Below are 17520 nucleotides of genomic sequence, written 5' to 3'. Positions count from 1 at the left end.
ACTAAAAAAAACAAATAAATGAAATAAATTTATTATTAATTAAAATTTTTTATGATAAAATAGGTAACTATGGTATGTTTTAAATGTGCAGTCAATTTTAAATATATCTCTAGTCGTTTTATGTTACGCTTTCAATGCAAAATATGTAATTGTGAATGAGAGAAAGAGGAAAATATTGATTTAAGGCTCAGTTAGACGGTAAGTAACGTAAGAAATTAATTCGAAGCGAAATGCACAACTAACACATATTCATGTTTTCAAACACATATTCATTGTTAATATAGTCTTAATGAAGTTATAAATCAAATCAAATAACAAGTTTCTTAAAAAAGTCATTTAGTTTTAATAAGAATCAATATTGAAATATCATTACGAACTCAAATGTGATAGCCGCATGAAAGAAACTAAAAGAAATATTCGATGAGATATTACAGAGTGACACCAAAAGTTACAGTTGTCCCTTTCCAAAAATGAACATCGACGTCACGTATTTACGTGACAATAATACAAAATAATTTTTCTGTAATTTTTCTTTGTGTTTATATCGAAAATGAAACTATTCTTGATTAAAATGAAATTGTGATTTTGGCAAAGATGTGTGCGGATATTCGATTTGTGTTATAGTACCTGATTTTCATATATATATATACATATATATATATATATATATATATGTCAAATTTAAGATTTCTGTAAAAATTATTTAAATTTCCCGAATTCCGTTTTAAGTTTCTTTAATTCCATTTATCATTCACATATATTCATAAAATATATATTTAAAATATTTCACTAACATTTTAATGGTTAGCTTAATTAATGGTTAATTAACTAATGGTTAGTTTGCAATTCAAGTATGAATTAGGGGAAAAAGACATAGGAAAAGTGATTAGTTATGTATACGAAAGATGTGTATTTTGATTTACAATGTTTACGAGTATTTTGATATAGGATTCATATTTTGGCAAATACAATAAAATAACTTATACTATAATTTTAAACTGGCAATACCTTCATTATGCTTTTTGTAATCATATGGTTTCCTTGTAGTGATATTAGGCACCGAATATAATGTCTGTTCCACAAGTTACTCGTAGTAACTTTGAGTAACGCTGTGTATAAACAAGTACGTTCCACCAGCAAATTTTATAGTAAATGAGAGCATCCGAGAGAGCGTAACATCCCTGTTGAAATTTGAAAATGCTAGACAGACTTTACTCATATATTTTATTTCAAGTAAAATTTGTGTGATGTGTGAATCAGCTGTTTTGGTTTGAATTTAAATTTTTGTATTTATTTGCGCGACACTAGTGTTCTTACCAGATTTTACATAAAGCTGTTCCTTGAAAATATGTGTAAAGAGCGCAATTTGGGAATTAATTTATGTTACGCCCTCAGTTTGTACTTTACTTGTGTTTTACTTGAGTTTTACTACGAGTAGCTCGTGGAACAGACCTATAGATAGAAGAAAAAATGAAGAATGCATCTATTAGCGAGAGCCATTACATACCTTTCAGATGGAGTGTATGTATTGTAATTGTTTAATACCTGGGATTAAAATTTGGAAAGAACTATGCGAAAGAACTATGAAGAATGTTTTGCGATATTGTATCAAAGATAGAGCAAAACATTTCTCGAAGCTAACATTCTGTTAAATATAATAAATTATTCAAACGTGAAGTTGTGATTAGAAAAATACATCAAGTTCGTGTGAATGGATTTTATATGAAGAATGTGTTTAGCAAACGCGATCAAAAACTAATAGTAGATAAATATTGGTATCTATTGATGAAATTACGAATGAGCTAGAGTAGATGTTAGATGCATATATTATACATGGCATATTAAATGGTTGTACCGTTCTCTGTAGATATTGTTTTCAATAATGGTAAATTTGAAATGAGTTTATAGAACTGTAAAGTTTATATTTATATATATATATATATATCTATACAAAAGAGAATTTTCAGACTTTAAATTTTAAATCAGTTTTACTTTAGAGGTAAATGAAATTAAACAACAATAGACATATTTACCTATAGACAATATGTTTTTGTAATTTTTATAGACATCATCACGCAGATTTGCTCTAAATGAAGTATATCCACACCTGCAATTAGCACCCATTTTATGTGTACCGCGCTGCGGAACTCGGATTCGTGTAACAATTTAATAGTCTGAGTATTTAATGGAATAAAATTGGTAATAGATGATTTATATTATATGCCGGAAGCAAAAGGATTAAATTTAGAAACTTGGGAAATTCGATTTGATATCGAAGGTATGTTATGGATATAGTTGTTGGGTGAAAATAAAGAATGTTTTAAACAGTTACATGAGGAAATTGATAGATTCATTGCAATATTTTTACCGAGAAGTTTACCGTCTATAAAATATTGTTTAATAAAGATGAGTGATCCACATCACTCGTATCATGTATTGTAAGTAATTTAGTAATAATAGTAAATTCAGAACCTCTCTTTACCGATCATATTAAATTTTAAAGTTGTTTTAAGCTTTCTTAGTTTTATATGGCAACATGGGAAATTTAGTTTACATGAGTCTCTAGGGTCACTCATGTTGAGTCTTTTCCGAGTTAGTGCATCGGAGCACTTTTACTCTATGATGGAGCACTTGGTTACAAATTAATCTAACTCTCCATATTGCTAAAAACCGCTATTGTTATTTATATTTGATTTAGGATTTAAAAAAGGCAATATCACACCTCCAGTTATTTAGATTTATCTGGAAGAAATTTTTTAATCATATTTTTTAAAAAAATTTAACATTTTTACTTCAGTATTATATTAGCTTAATGTAAATTGAATACACTTAAATTAGTGTATAAGGCTGTAGTTATATTGCATGCGAATTTTATCTTGCGTGTTCGTACGTAAATATATTTTCTCATGTGAATACATCGCATGTTGCGGTTACATTGCTTGCGAGTTGACTCTTCTGTTTCACTCGCAAGCAATGTTCTGATACTGAAGATGAAATATATTTAGCGAAAAATTCGTTATCAATTTACTTTTTAATTTTAAATTACAAAAGATAAATTTGGGAGTATGATTTTTATTCTTCAAGGTATAAAAATGGAGAGTTTGTGTATTCCTCAAACAAAGAAATTAGCATATCCCAATCTTTTTCCTAAAAGTAGTGTATGTTTTCAAATTTATTTCCATTTATAAACTTAAAATTATGTGAAAACAACACACACCTCTCAATTTCACTATTTACATCTTCGATTTTGCACGAACGCATGAATTTCAAACAAAATATTTTGTTTAATCAAATATTCGCATGGGAAAGATAAGAGGTCGCGCGAATTGTTCTCAGCAATACATACGTTTGATTTAATCGTACGAATACGCAAGATAAGTTCGCATGCAATGTAACCGCAGCCCAATAAATAAAATAAATATTTTATTAAATTTTTATAAAAAAAATGTATATATCCTATTAGTAATGGCCATAAGAATAGTTCTCTGAATATATCCTAATTTTTAATTTTTTTTATCTTATATTTTTGTTTTATATTGTTTTCCTTAATTTGTTCTATGTAGGACGCACACAAGGAGTAAAGGATAAACAAATAGATTCGTTACAATGCTTTGAATTTCATCATTTGATGGCTCAGCTGCACAAATATTTTACTTTGAAAAGTGTTTTTGTTTGTCTAACTATTTTCGAAAACATTTTCTTTATACATAGTTTAAATTTTAATTGTAAATTAAGTTATTTAAGGTTGAAATCATTATTATTGTTTTCCTGAAGTAATGTAATATAATTAAAATAAATTATGCATAACATAAATTGTTCTTCGGCTAAATGTAGAGCATATAAACTTCATTCTGAAGTATTTTCAGAAATGGAAAATAAAAATCAATAATGAAAAAACTAAGGTTCTGTATATTACGCGAAGTGGAGACAGAATCCGTCAAGAGCGAGAGTGGGAGATATGGTAATAAACTGGGACAAACGTTTCACATGGCTTAAACATGTTCAACCGAAAAGAATTAGCTATGCTAAAATTTTTCATCACCTCGAACCGCTATTCTAAAATGAAAATCTCAATGCTAAGAACAGGAAGCTGATATATAATCAAATAATTTGTCCGTCGCTTCTATATGGATGTGTAGCGTTTAGCAAAGCCTTAAACATTACTATTCGCCAGCCAGAAATTGGTTAAAGCCAGGCTCTTGAAGAATTTCAAGGTACCATGGTACAAAAGGACGACTGACATCATCAGGGACCTCATGATTTATCCGAACAAAAAATACATAAAGGATATAGGCTTGAAAATATTTACGAAAACTGGCAGCCTTACCAACACAGTTTTATCGAATCTTACAGACTCCTTGAGGAGGTATGCAGATCTGAGGTCAATTATTGCTTAGTCAGATGAAGTGATGAATAATAATATAATATGACTGCAATAAAGCAATTTAGAATAACTAGCGAAGTTGAACGGACATTCAACAATCAAATATTCTGAGCGTCTTTGGCTTTACGTTACTATTGACTTTAGTTTGGAATTCTGACAGACCTTGTTTAATAGGGAAGTTAAATAAACACCAACAAATAATATCAGCATAGAGATTTAACCAAAAATCATTTTTACAAATTAACGTTATTTCGAGCTAAGTGACATTTTAAAAATAAAACCCATTTCTAGACAAACAAATATTATGCATTACAAATTCTTATCGTGCCTGTTCTGCCATATTATGTGATAGTACAGATAATAATCAACACTGTTTAGAAGGTGTAAGTATACATTAAGACTGAAAAGTTTTCGGAAATTCTCATTTAAAATTCGCGCGCTGTATATTTTTCGATATTTTAAGTTTATGTAGTTTGGCAGCACTGTCCTTAATTACTATGCCAAAAATGAGCGCGATCTGTCAGACAGTTCGTTTACGGCAGCTGTTGAAACCAGTTCACCTCAGTAGTGCGTTGCGAAATGTCTTCGACGGTCGTACGACCGTCCTGAAAGGCTTTGTACCACTCATAAACTTGAGTTTTCGATAAAACTGATTCCCCATAAGCCTTTTGTAGCATTCGCAACGATTCTGCACACGAAATTTCGTTCGAAACACAAAATTTGATGCAAACTCTTTGTTCAATATTTTTTTCCATTGTTTTTTTCGCAACGCACTACTGAGGTGAACTGGTTTCAACAGCTGCCGTAAACGAACTGTCTGACAGATCGCGCTCATTTTTGGCATAGTAATTGTCCTTATATGTGCTGCCAAACTACATAAACTTAAAATATCGAAAAATATACAGCGCGCGAATTTTAAATGAGAATTTCCGAAAACTTTTCGGTCTTAATGTATAGAAGCGCTCGAGAGAATTTCTCAGACGATTTCTCGAAGAATGTTCTGTATGACTTGTTAACGAATTGGATATGACGACCCATGAAAGCTATATCGTCACATATACATAATAAGAGTACAAAAATTTAGTGGCATTGCAGATTGATGTTATATGAATAGATAAAACTATTCTGACCAGAAAGTTGTTTGATTTGATACCGCAGTGGAACTTCTGCAGTAGAGGTTGTGTGCATATCTCATAGAAGAACGAATTGATTATATGAAAGCACTCATTACTATCAACTGGCTAAAGCAAGTCATTAATTGAGCTGTCTGGAGGAAACTACTGAATGCAATTAAAGACGACTTAAAGAGCAATATGGAACCCTGGGTTTTTTCCTGTTTTTTATAACTTTGGGTCTTTTTTTCCTGTTTTAATAATTATCTTTATCAATTTTCTTGACTCGAATCTCTGAAGAAAAAGCGTAAGGAAAGAGTTAAGCAATAACAACAAAATAGTGAAAGAACGATTTAATAACTATTTTATAATAATATGAAAATCTTTTATTTTTTTCTTTTTGATATGGAAACAAGAACTTATATTGAATTTCAAAACTACACTGCAGACTAAGTCAATTTAATTGAATTATTTACGTGATTTGACTGCACATTGTAAAAAGTTGGATGCAGAAATAAATCTGCAATCATTTTGTTTTGTTAGTTTAAGAAAAAGTTTCGAAAAATTGAAAAACTTGTAATATAACTTTCTTGGCATTGTATTACTATTCTTAAAAGACAAATTAACAGTATAGTAAAGAAAAAATATATAAGTTTTTATAAGAACTTCGTAATCTAACATCTAAAGCGTAAAAAATATAAAGTACATTAAAGTATTTACGTACTCAAAACTTACAAAACTTAAGAAAAATACTTATCCTTATCTTATTTTACCTTTTGTAAATACTAAGTCTTTTTAGCAATTCAATTTTAGTGCATTATTAATATAACAATCCATTAAAAACAAAGATACAATTCCAAATGATATTATAATCTAAAAATTACAAAATTCCAGAAGGTTTCGAATAGTAATAAAGAAACAACTACGAAAATTTGATTAATTTAATGAAATTATTGCCAAGTACTCATCATCAGTTGTGTTCGTACTTGACAATACCAGAAACAAGCGCAACGATAGGGCTTTGGTTTAACAAAGAACTATCCAAAGTAGGACCCATGGGCCACATAGTTTGCGGCTAATGTGGCCCTACCCGCAACATGTTTTTAATCAACCACAATTATACATATTTTCTTTTGGTGCATTAGTAAAACTACATTATTTTATTTTTATGATGTACCAAATAAATGAATTTAAATTGATAAATTAATAAATTTAACATTGTGTATGTATTTGTTTCTGCGGCCATGTACAGTGATACAGCCCTGGTCTAATATATAAGTCTTCTTTATAAATTTGATAGGGTTTAATGTCAGACACTTGCAGTTTCAAATTTTATACGAATATTTACATTTATTCTTCTTCTTCTTGAGTTAGTGCTATTACGCACTTTTACTCTATAATGACTGGGGGGTTAATCACTACCCCACACTAGACTTTAACTAGGCTAAAAAATCATATCATTTATTTGTCTTTTAGTTGATGACGGACCTTAAATCAGCATATCTTCCTGAGAGTCCAGAAGTGGACTTGAGGATTGTTATGGCTTTATTTAAAATAATTTATTTGATTGAACATTACTTTTTGGTTGAATATATGAATTGAATCACATTTTTCTTCTTTTACAGTAGATGAAAAGCATCAAAAGCCACTGTGTGAGACTTGAGCCCACTAAAACTAACTCTCACCAATGCATAGAGAAAAGATTCCCAGCAGGGAACCGTGCAGATCCGAGGCTGAAAATCTCATTCCAGAATATAGGGAAAGAAATGAAATAGATGATTAAAAGGTTTAACATTTATGGAGTAAATATATGTAAGCTATAAAGAAAAATTGTGGATGGATTGAAAATATATTACAAATTACATTATATTGAATCACTTTTCTGCTCAAAATATTATAGATACTCTGTCATAGATAAACAATTTCAATTTTTTTATGTTAAAGACTCTATTTAAAATTGTTTTTTAATGTATTGCAATAACTCCATTTAGAAAAAAATAATAATAGTGTGGAAATTTTTAAAACCAAAATATTTTCTAAATCTAATGTATTCCTGGATTGACCAAATTCATTCATTTATAAAAACGTGTCCCAAAGGAGCTACAAAAATATTTGCAAAACTAAAAATAATATATTTTAAAACCATTTTGCTAACTATTTCTTGTGTTGACTTATCACTGATATATATTATTCTTTTTAAAACATCCGTATTTTTCGCAATCATAATATTTTAAAAAAATATTTATTTAGTTTAAAAATCTATTTTAATATTCGTTTTTACTGCAAATAGAAACAAACAGACCTTAAAAGCGCAATTGACATATTCATGAAAAAGTCGTCCTACCTCATCTTTCAATATTCACATATAAATTTCATCGTTTTGTAGCTTTTATTGACATATACGAGCATTTCAATTTAGCATGAAATATTGCCTTTCACAAATAAAGTTCAATTTTCAATTCCTTGCTAAACATACTGAAATATGCAAATAACATCAACGGAACCGGAAATGCTTTACTGTGCACATTTGTCATTCTTAAAGGCTGTTCGAAAATTCATGCAATGAAGAGAACGATTTGTAATAATGTTAACGTTTATTATATCATCGAGTAGTGTTATTTGATTAGTACTGTTTTTGTTTTTGCTTATGGAAATAAAATTATTGCAATATTTTATCTACAAAATTAAGATTTTCATTATTAATCCCGATTAGGGAAAATAGATTTTAAAATTAGAGGACACTTGACCATTAAAGATTACGATAATGGAAGAATTGACAAGTTCACGTTACTTACTTTAATAGGCTCCAAATCTAAAATTAACTTGTCAGACCACATCAGTATTGAAAAGTATCGAATAAGCTGTTTTGAGAAGGCTGGATCGACTTCAAATGTCTGAACTAATCCATTAATTTCATTTGAATAAACAACAAAAATAACAAGTTCATCAGTGTAAAATTTATTAATTTCTGATTTCGTAATTGCATATATTCCTCTATCTTAGTACTTTTAAAAGATAGAACTTAACGACAACGACACCTTAAGAATCAGTCCATCTTACCTTTTTTGGCGATTGTCAGGTAATAAGTCCAGTGTCCACATATGATTTTTATTGAACCGAATAAGTTCTGGGATTTAAAACTTAGTTATATTATTACATTTGTGAAAAGGTCTAAATTGTTTATTCCACTTTTCTACAGAAATATCACAATAGGTATTATAGCTCGCAGTATTCCATTATCTCTTCTAATAATAATAATATTAATAATAAAAGGAATGAAAGTAATATTATTGGATTTATAAAAAGCTCTTAATTGTTTAATCTTCTTTTTTACAAAAATATCACAATAGGTATTATAGTTCGCAGTATTTCATTATTCTTTCTAATAATAATAACATTAATAATAAAAAGAATAAAAGTAATATTATGGGATTTGTGAAAACCTCTACATTTTTTGTTGAAGTTTTCTATAGAAATATCACAATTATATTACAACAGATTTGTGAAAAGCTCTTAATTATTTATTCTACTTTTCTACAGAAATATAACAATAGGTATTATAGCTTGCAGTCTACCATCATACCTTCAAACAATAATAATTTTAATAATTAAAGGAATGAAGAAATAGCTGGCCAGAAGATAAGGGACTAAGTGTTTGTGGCATTATAGTGGTATTATGTTTCGCTATAAACTATTGGATAAATAACAAATTTTAAGAAGCCTCCAACCGTTTGATGTCCAAACCTATTATTAGGACCGCTTTACATGAAAGTTTCATTTTTTTTATTAACTTCTCTTAAAGTAATTCTTCTTTAACTAAGCACATTCGGTTCAATTTTTTCTTAGTTTCTAACAGTAATGGATATATGAGTACAACTTTATTATGATTGGGTCATGGTGTTGTCGCCAGAGGCTTTGTATATTTTGTTTTTGGGATTACACAGTTTGGGATTATGGTTTTTAGTCGGCATAAAATTGTGCCCAAATCCGGATAAAGAAAAACTAGATAAAGGAATGGGATATAGAAAACAAAAGGAAAAACGTACAATTTTTTAGTTTTCTTATTGAATCTAAGAAGATCAGGTGAATGAGAAGCATGGACTTCGTTGCTTTTAAACTTATTTTTAACACAAATTCGCATACAGTATTTTATCATACAAAAAATCGAAGGTACATGAAGGAATACTCAAGTGTTCGTATCGCAACTTCATGACAGTCAATACATGCATTATTAATCATGCAACCAATTAAAAAGAAAACATTCGAGTTGATAAACAAAATGAAGTTTATTAAAATATTTTCAATATTTTATTTTTCTACAACAAATCCTATCAAAACCTTTTCCAAATGCACTACAAATTTTTTTTCTATTGAAAACAAATAGTTCTGCGAAGAATATCACAGTTACTAAAATCGCCATGAAGCCATACCCGATCCAAACATACTTAAGATCCTCCATCTGCATTGAAGTATATTCACGCTTTTTACTCAAATCTGTTAAATTCAGTTTACCAGCGGCTATCAGCTCGAGAAAACCCATTTGCTCCCACTGCCTCGTAAGACCTGACTGTGCAGTCTCCAATATCAATTGATAAAGAATACCACTAAAAATGCTATTCTGATGCACTGGGAAACACATTGGAATATTATTAAAAAAACACAAATCTTTACGATAACGTAAAATGGGTGTACGAAAAATTTTTTGCTGTTCATTAACAATAGTCCATTTAGTAGTTGGCATCATATAGCCATACTTAATATTGAACGAGTCACGCATTTCGATATATTTTTGGAAACTATTCTCTCTGTAGAACATGCGTTCATACTTTTTAAATTCTTTAACACGTCCCACTAACTCATTATATTCCGGTGTCCAGGCATAAACCAATAGTCCAGAACGTAATACATCGTCGAAATTAAGAAATGGCGCTTCCTTCGGTGCACTTGTCACATAAGTTGCAAAGTAAGAATTGTAAGTTGTAGTTAGTAAAATACCAAGCAAACAGATTTTCAAGTATATAAAACGTATTAGTAGAGGTGATTTGCGAATTTCTACAAATGATTGACCCAACGCACCACGTAAACAATTATCATGCATGAGTATATCTAGTAGATCAGGTCTATAGCCTTGCAAATATAATGCACCGCTGAGAATCATCGAAATTAAAACGAGTGTGGCTACTGTTATGCCGAAAGCACTTGCTTCAAAAACAATTATATAGAATTCATAACTTGGTATGTCTGCCTCTACCGGAACGACTACACACCAATCCATTTGTTCGTATGGGTAACTGAAACCGGTTGGTGGTATGGAGGGAAATGTAAGACCAGCCGAAAAATCTATTGTACCATTACGTACTGCTGCTATTAAGTCTGTTGAAGGTATCAAAACGTTTTTGGTTGTTGATAGTGGCATTGTTAATATTGTATTAAATTTCTTCTCCAATGCTTTTAGGAAATGTCCAACGAAGCCTACTATAGTTAATTGTCCACTTGGCTTGCGATAGATAATTAGTCTTGGCTCAGATCCAGCTACACCATATTTAAGATGGTAACCTTTTAAATTTCGTAAACGATTAGGAAAAATCTCTTTGCGATTAATAATGTCAATTGAAATTTTATGCTCTTCGATTTCGAATTCTGGAAAATGAGTGTAACTGTAAAACGTCGCAGATATCTATAATAAAGAAGAATGAAAAAGATATATTAGATATAGTAGATATATTAGATAATAGATAGCATTATCTAATATATTAATTGTTAATAGTAACAAAAAATGAATTGAGCTGGGAGTTTAAGAGCAATTAAGCAATACTTTTAATTCACAAATAAGATATAGATTAAAATCTTTCGTTATCTAAAAGTATTGATCTCAAAAATTTTCATAAAAAAATTTTATATGAAATATTGTCAAAATCCAATAATCCACATTGATCTTCCTCAACTTCAACTTCAACTAAGATAGGTGACTCCTGAAACGAGAGAAAATTTTATTTGAGATGCTCTATTTTTAAAACATATTTACCAAAACAAAGAATGTTAAAAAAAGTCGAACAAAAACATAAGCTATTTTGGAGATATAACTTTTTTTGATACTCCGTATCTCGATAAATATTCTAAATAAAACTTCCTTCATTACAATTTTCATTTCATGAATTAACAAATTTTTTCCTGTAGTTAAGGCATTTTATTATAAGATAATTACAACGTAATTTATCATTTTTAAGAATTTATACAAATGTGCATGCATTAAGAAAATTAGTGTGAGTTTCACACTAATTTCACACTAATTTCACATTATAAAAGCACTAAAAGTTTGTAAGAATCTCACCTGATAATCTGCAAAAAGTACTGCAACATTTATAATTTTAGATTGCCAACAGAAGTGAAATAGTTTTGTTAGGTACTCCGTATTAACTTCAGCTTCATTAGATAAAAATAACACTTTCGACGTCGTCATTTCGCGCACATTAATTAAGAATTTCTGCAATAAAACACTATTCTCCAGGAATAGTCCATCTAATATGACCACAGATAAAATGTTATCATTTACGTATCGTTTTAAGAATAATGGAGTTGACAATTCATTCATTTGCAATACGTTCACTTGTAATTTTGTCATTATAGCAACCAAGAAATGGTTCAGTTCCACACTGGTCTCATTTTTGTCTTCAATTTCCGTCAAAGAGTTGACGAAAGTTGCGGCAATTGTGGTGTTGCGATTTCTAACAACCAAAATATTTTGGAACACATTGAAGCGCTGCACATCCATTAAGAAATCGATTGCAGTATAGTCCGTCAAAGTTGATGCACTAATCTCTAATGAATGATTTAAGCAGTTCCATACGATAAAAAAAGTTATTATGGAAAAATTTTTGAAATGAGACATATCTCCAAAGAACCAAATTTATGTTGGCACATCCAAAAAGTGAAGTGTGAAACTAGTTGTGTTTTTGTTTAAATTTTGTCCTTTTATAGGCGCTCTAGTTGAACTGCTATGGAAATTATGTGTGTCCATCAGCAGTTCCTTTGGGTTTAATTAAGGTGTCATAATACATGTTTTTATATAAAAGCAATTCAGTGTTAAAGCAAAAATTATTGGATTATTTTTAATTGTCTTGATAAAGTTAATAAAATTACAATTTTTTCGATAAAAAAAATAATTATTAAATCCTATCTTCATTATGAAAAATGAAAAATTAAATATAGCATATAAAAATTGAATTGAACGTCGAAAAAAAACGACCTGAACTAATGAAAAGTTAAATGATACTAAATTAACTCACTAAATTAATATATAAAGATAAATTTTAATTAATCGAAATACTAGAAAAAAAAATTTTTTTAATTAAACAAGATTGTATATTCCATACATTTATTATCTATATTGTAAACATTATATATATTTGCAAATAATAATGGTTAATATTTTTGTTGAAAACTTACTTCTGTTCTGCTTCAGTTTGTGTAGTCTCGGACATTGATTCCAGAATTTCGCGTTCAAATTCATTATAAGATTCAAGTAAATAATTACTATATTCATTGTTAACTAGTTCCGCATTCATTTCCTTGAAAGTCATATGACTCTTCGCTATTTCTGTATCATTCACATAAGTCTCGGCATTATGACCATAAACCAACCTACACATACTATTCAATCCGGCGAGATTTAGTATATACCATGCAAGCGATGATATCCAACAATTATCAATTTCTTTAACAAATATTTCAGGTTGCAAGAGTTTCTTAAAATTCCATGTAACAGGAAATGGTATCTTAGCAACAACAAATCCTGAAAGTAATTTTCTTATAAAATTACCGACTATTACCATGGGTAATAATTCTGTTATTCTAATTTGAAAGGTTCGCATCATTGGCATTTCTAAATTAAGTGTTTGTTTTGATTTAATTCGATTTGTTAAAAAGCCAGTTTCTTCATTAACAAAGAAATCCCTTCGCATAAAAAACGAATCTGGTGGCAGGTACTTTCCATTCTTATTCAAAAGGTAGGCACGCCTCATAGCATGGCTATTGTATTAAATAATAAATTAACGGAAGCAATCATTAGTTTAAAAACTTACTTATCTACAATCTGGGCAAGATCTGGCTTTTCCACCGGCACCATAAGTGATACAAAATAATAGCGCAGAACCACAACTGCAAACGAAATAATCACAATTGGTATAAAAACCCAATTGCGTATAGCTGGATCGATTATTATATCCGTTTTATTTACTCCTGTCATGTTATTAAGTCCGCAAACCGGGAAAAACTCTTTGTCTGCAAAAAAAGAACGGATTATCAAGTATTATTAAAGTAGCAAGATTATTTCGAATACGCAACAAATGAAAAATTCACAATAACTAATTTCTCTGATACGTATAGTACACAATAGAGTTATAATACGCTTTTCGTTTGGTAATATGACGTTTATACTGGCCGTAAATGACTCATTTCAAATAAGTTATTTGAAAGTGTTTATATTCGTTGTTATTCATTGTCAAAGTGATTTGTCAAACTTTCAAAATGTCTCAAACTTTCAAAATGCCATGAAAAACTTTTATTTAGGATGATATACTCAATATATTCATTTGCATTTGGAATTCATTTGAAAGTCTTTGGAACTCATTTATACCAAATAAAATCTACTGCGTGAGTGTGGATGTCAGAAATCAGTCATTTGCTTTTCATATCTGATTTTTGACCAAAATCAGTCATTTGAGGCCAGTGTAAATACCACATAAGCATATCGCTAAAGATCAATATGAAATAAGTATTACTTCTACTGGCAATTCTGGAAGAACTGGAAATTTTGTTAAGCTTATATATATAAAACACGTAATAAAATTTAAAGTAACAGTTTCGAAAATGAATAATAATTTTTTGGCAGTTATGGGTAAAAATATTTTAGATTTTACATGATTGTGAATAAAATTTGTATTTTCAGGTTTTTTCAATGTTAACAAAAAAACTAGTAATTTGAAAAGAATTGTGTATTATTTGTCAAATATTTGTTAAGAATTAGCTAGAAATTTTATACGTACTTCCTAAAACCATTCACAATAGAAAAATGTTTAGACTTGGCAACCATGCGATTTGAGCTGCTTATTAGTTAAAGGATTTCAAAAAAGTTGGACTAAATAAGCCAACAGTGCTATTGTTTCATATGTTATTTTTAAAATAAGCGGTTGTTCTTTTGTGATATGCTTACAAAAGAAAAGTCTTAATGTTGTTAATACTTCTAACAATTATATTAATTATTTTATTGGGGTATTTCGGGTATATTGGGGTATTAATCTCAAGTAACGAGCACGGTGTCTAATACATATTCAATTGGTGACTGTAAATAATGACCCCATCTATTTGTCTCGATTTATATAATGAAATTGTGTTGATTTACGTTTGTGACTTTCACAACATAATATCAAACGTATTCGAAATCAAAAAATCAAAAATGATTGTTCTTAAATGAAAAGAAAAAAGATATTTTTGATTAATATTTTAACTTACCAAACCACATGATTGTTGTGCACGGTTCTAATGAAGGTGAAACTCTGCTATTAAAAATGATAGAAGAAATTACAACGTTGCTGGTTTCTACCTATATATTTATACTATTACCACAAAATTTTTATATAATTTTATCTTGATTAAAATTTTATTTATATTTTTTTGATATATCAAAGAGAATAACTTACTAGATTGCTTTAATTTTTCGAACATTATATGGCATTTACACTGGCCTCAAATGGCTCATTTTGGTCAAAAATCAAAAATGAGAAGCAAATTACTCACTCTTGCATACAAAATCCCAAGCGCAAATGATTTCCAACGAGGTTAAAATGAGTTACAAATATGTTCCAAATGCAAAGGAATACATTGAACATACCGTAAACAAAAGCTTTTCATGGCATTTTGACAGTTTGAGAAAGCTGTTTTTGACATATTTACAAAAATAGGTAAACAAATGTTTGGTGGTTCCATTTTCTTGTAGGTATATTTTGCCTACATCCAACATTTTTTTGGCACAGGCCAAAAATCAAATCAACAGACACTTTGACAAATCAGCTGTTTTGAGTGAGAACAAACGAATTACAACGAATGTAAACACTTTCAAATGACTGATTTGAAATGAGTCATTTTCGGTCAGTGTAAATGCCATATTACATTCATTCAATTTACAATAAAAACTGAAAAAATTCATCATTTTTACTTATAAGCCCAGAATTTTTAAAAGAGTGAAATTATATTTTTTAAGTTTGCAGAGATAAATACTCAACAAATTAGAGCAGTGATTCCTAAAGTTTTTTTGACCAAGGACCATTATGATATTTTTGTTTTTAATAGGAACCACAAAGTTCAAAACAAAAAAACTGTGTGATTTTAATATGCTTTATGCATCTCTGGTATAATGTATAATGAATTTTATAAGTGCATAGGTACATAATATAAGTTATAAAATTAGTATATAATTACTTGCACATTTTTTGTGCTTATTTTCTAATACGCGATCTCACTGAACAAACTACAAGCTATATATCCATATCTGACAAATTTGATTTATGTACCATTTTTAACCATCTTTCGGACCGCCGGTTGGATACCACTGATTTAGAGTATTTTATTTGACTCAATTAAAGTTATGACAAGTCTACATCGCCAATAACTCAGTAAATATTGCTTTTGAGTATGTGTATCTTTATATGAAATTATTAGTTAATCTATAAAATTAAAACCAAAATGTATTTGAAGATTGTTCTTAATATATCATTAATTTTATTAAAAGTTATTGCTTAAAAATGCAAACAAATAATTATCCGATCTAAACCCAAAATCTTAGTTGATGCTAAAGGGTTCTGAGAACTTAGTTCTTTTTAGCGGCTTTGACTGCAAATACTGCACTTTCATAGTAAAGCCAGTACGCTACATCTGCGATAAGCATCAACTGAAGAGTAGCTAGGGCCATCTTAATCTCATTGTTCTTCTTATTCTTGTTCCCTGCTAGACCAACAAAGGATAGTACCATCTTAACAAACGAAGACACTTCAAAAAAAGTAAAAAAAATCTCAATTTAGTAAAATACACAATTTTTATATCTTCAAAATATTTGTTTATTTTAAATTAAGTTCCAAGTCATTTTACCAGGATTCATTTTGTATCAAATAAAAGAGACTCTTTTCGCAATTAAAAAATATTTTTTGTATTGACTACGAAAGAAAACTTCAAAATTTTTTGCTAGTTTTTGTTTTTGTTTCCGTTCTGCAGAAGATTTTGACAGAACAATTTGGAACGTTCTGTAAAGAAAAATTGATTAGAATATTTTCAAACTAAAAAAAAATGAAAATAATTTATTGGTGTTATTTATTTCGACATATTACTTTAAGTTTACTTTAATAAAAAATTATTTACAGAAGTAAATGAGTATAAAGAAGTATATTATAATAGTTTTTATTCCTATATTGGAAATAGTTCAAATAGTTTAAATTAAATTAATAGTATTAATATTTTAAAAATACACATATTATTTTAAAAGATCTTGTGAACTTGGTGTAGGCTGTTTTATTGACTATCATTGACGGCGTCACTTATTTATTTCAAATTCTGCCATTTCACAATATGTATCATTGTACAATCGTTAAGCTAGTATTAATATTGTATAAACTTACTACAAAATATCCAATTTCGTAGTATAAATTGAATATTTTATAGTAAGTCTGTTCCACGAGCTACGCGTAGTATAACTCAAGTAAAACTCAAGTAAAGTACAAACTGAAAACGAAACATAAAGTGCCAAATTTTGCTTTTTACACAGATTTTTATGGAACAGCTATGTGTAAAGTCAGGTGGGAACACCAGTATCGCGCAAATAAACAATACAAAAACTTAAGTTCAAATCAAAACAGCTGATTCACACATCAACACAAATTTTACTTGAAATAAATTGTACGGAGTAAATTCTGTGTAGCATTTTCAAATTTCGACAGGGATGTTACGCTCTGTCGGATGCTCTGATATACTTGAAAA

General features: G+C 29.2%; 3 protein-coding genes across 5 annotated transcripts; all 3 read right to left on the bottom strand.

Moving 5' to 3' along the window:
- Positions 1-9030: 9030 nt before the first annotated feature.
- LOC119676217 lies at positions 9031-10912 on the bottom strand. Its single transcript, XM_038087451.1, has 2 exons — positions 9942-10912; positions 9031-9079 (listed from the first exon to the last, which is right to left on the bottom strand). Exons 1-2 carry the CDS (start codon positions 10910-10912, stop codon positions 9031-9033), a joined length of 1020 nt encoding a protein of 339 aa, XP_037943379.1.
- Positions 10913-10957: 45 nt separating this feature from the next.
- On the bottom strand, positions 10958-15126 carry LOC119683774 (ER membrane protein complex subunit 3-like). 3 transcript variants are annotated; one of them, XM_038097632.1, is made up of 4 exons: positions 15007-15126; positions 13578-13776; positions 12943-13524; positions 10958-11173 (listed from the first exon to the last, which is right to left on the bottom strand). In XM_038097632.1, exons 1-4 carry the CDS (start codon positions 15014-15016, stop codon positions 11056-11058), a joined length of 909 nt encoding a protein of 302 aa, XP_037953560.1. In that variant the 5' UTR covers positions 15017-15126; the 3' UTR covers positions 10958-11055. The 3 variants fall into 3 exon arrangements, with proteins under 3 accessions (XP_037953560.1, XP_037953561.1, XP_037953562.1); XM_038097633.1 differs by lacking the exon at positions 15007-15126 and adding an exon at positions 14277-14374; XM_038097634.1 differs by lacking the exon at positions 10958-11173 and adding an exon at positions 11432-11468.
- Positions 11748-12589, bottom strand: LOC119683775. The gene has a single exon (XM_038097635.1). The coding sequence runs from the start codon at positions 12383-12385 to the stop codon at positions 11789-11791; it is 597 nt and encodes a 198-aa protein (XP_037953563.1). The 5' UTR covers positions 12386-12589; the 3' UTR covers positions 11748-11788.
- Positions 15127-17520: the final 2394 nt, after the last annotated feature.

The sequence above is a fragment of the Teleopsis dalmanni genome, chromosome 2 (genome assembly GCF_002237135.1).
Source record: "Teleopsis dalmanni isolate 2A chromosome 2, ASM223713v2, whole genome shotgun sequence".
Taxonomy (NCBI): Eukaryota; Metazoa; Arthropoda; class Insecta; order Diptera; family Diopsidae; genus Teleopsis; species Teleopsis dalmanni.
The sequence above is the reverse complement of the archived record's forward strand: the minus strand, read 5'-3'. Positions and strand labels throughout refer to the sequence as shown.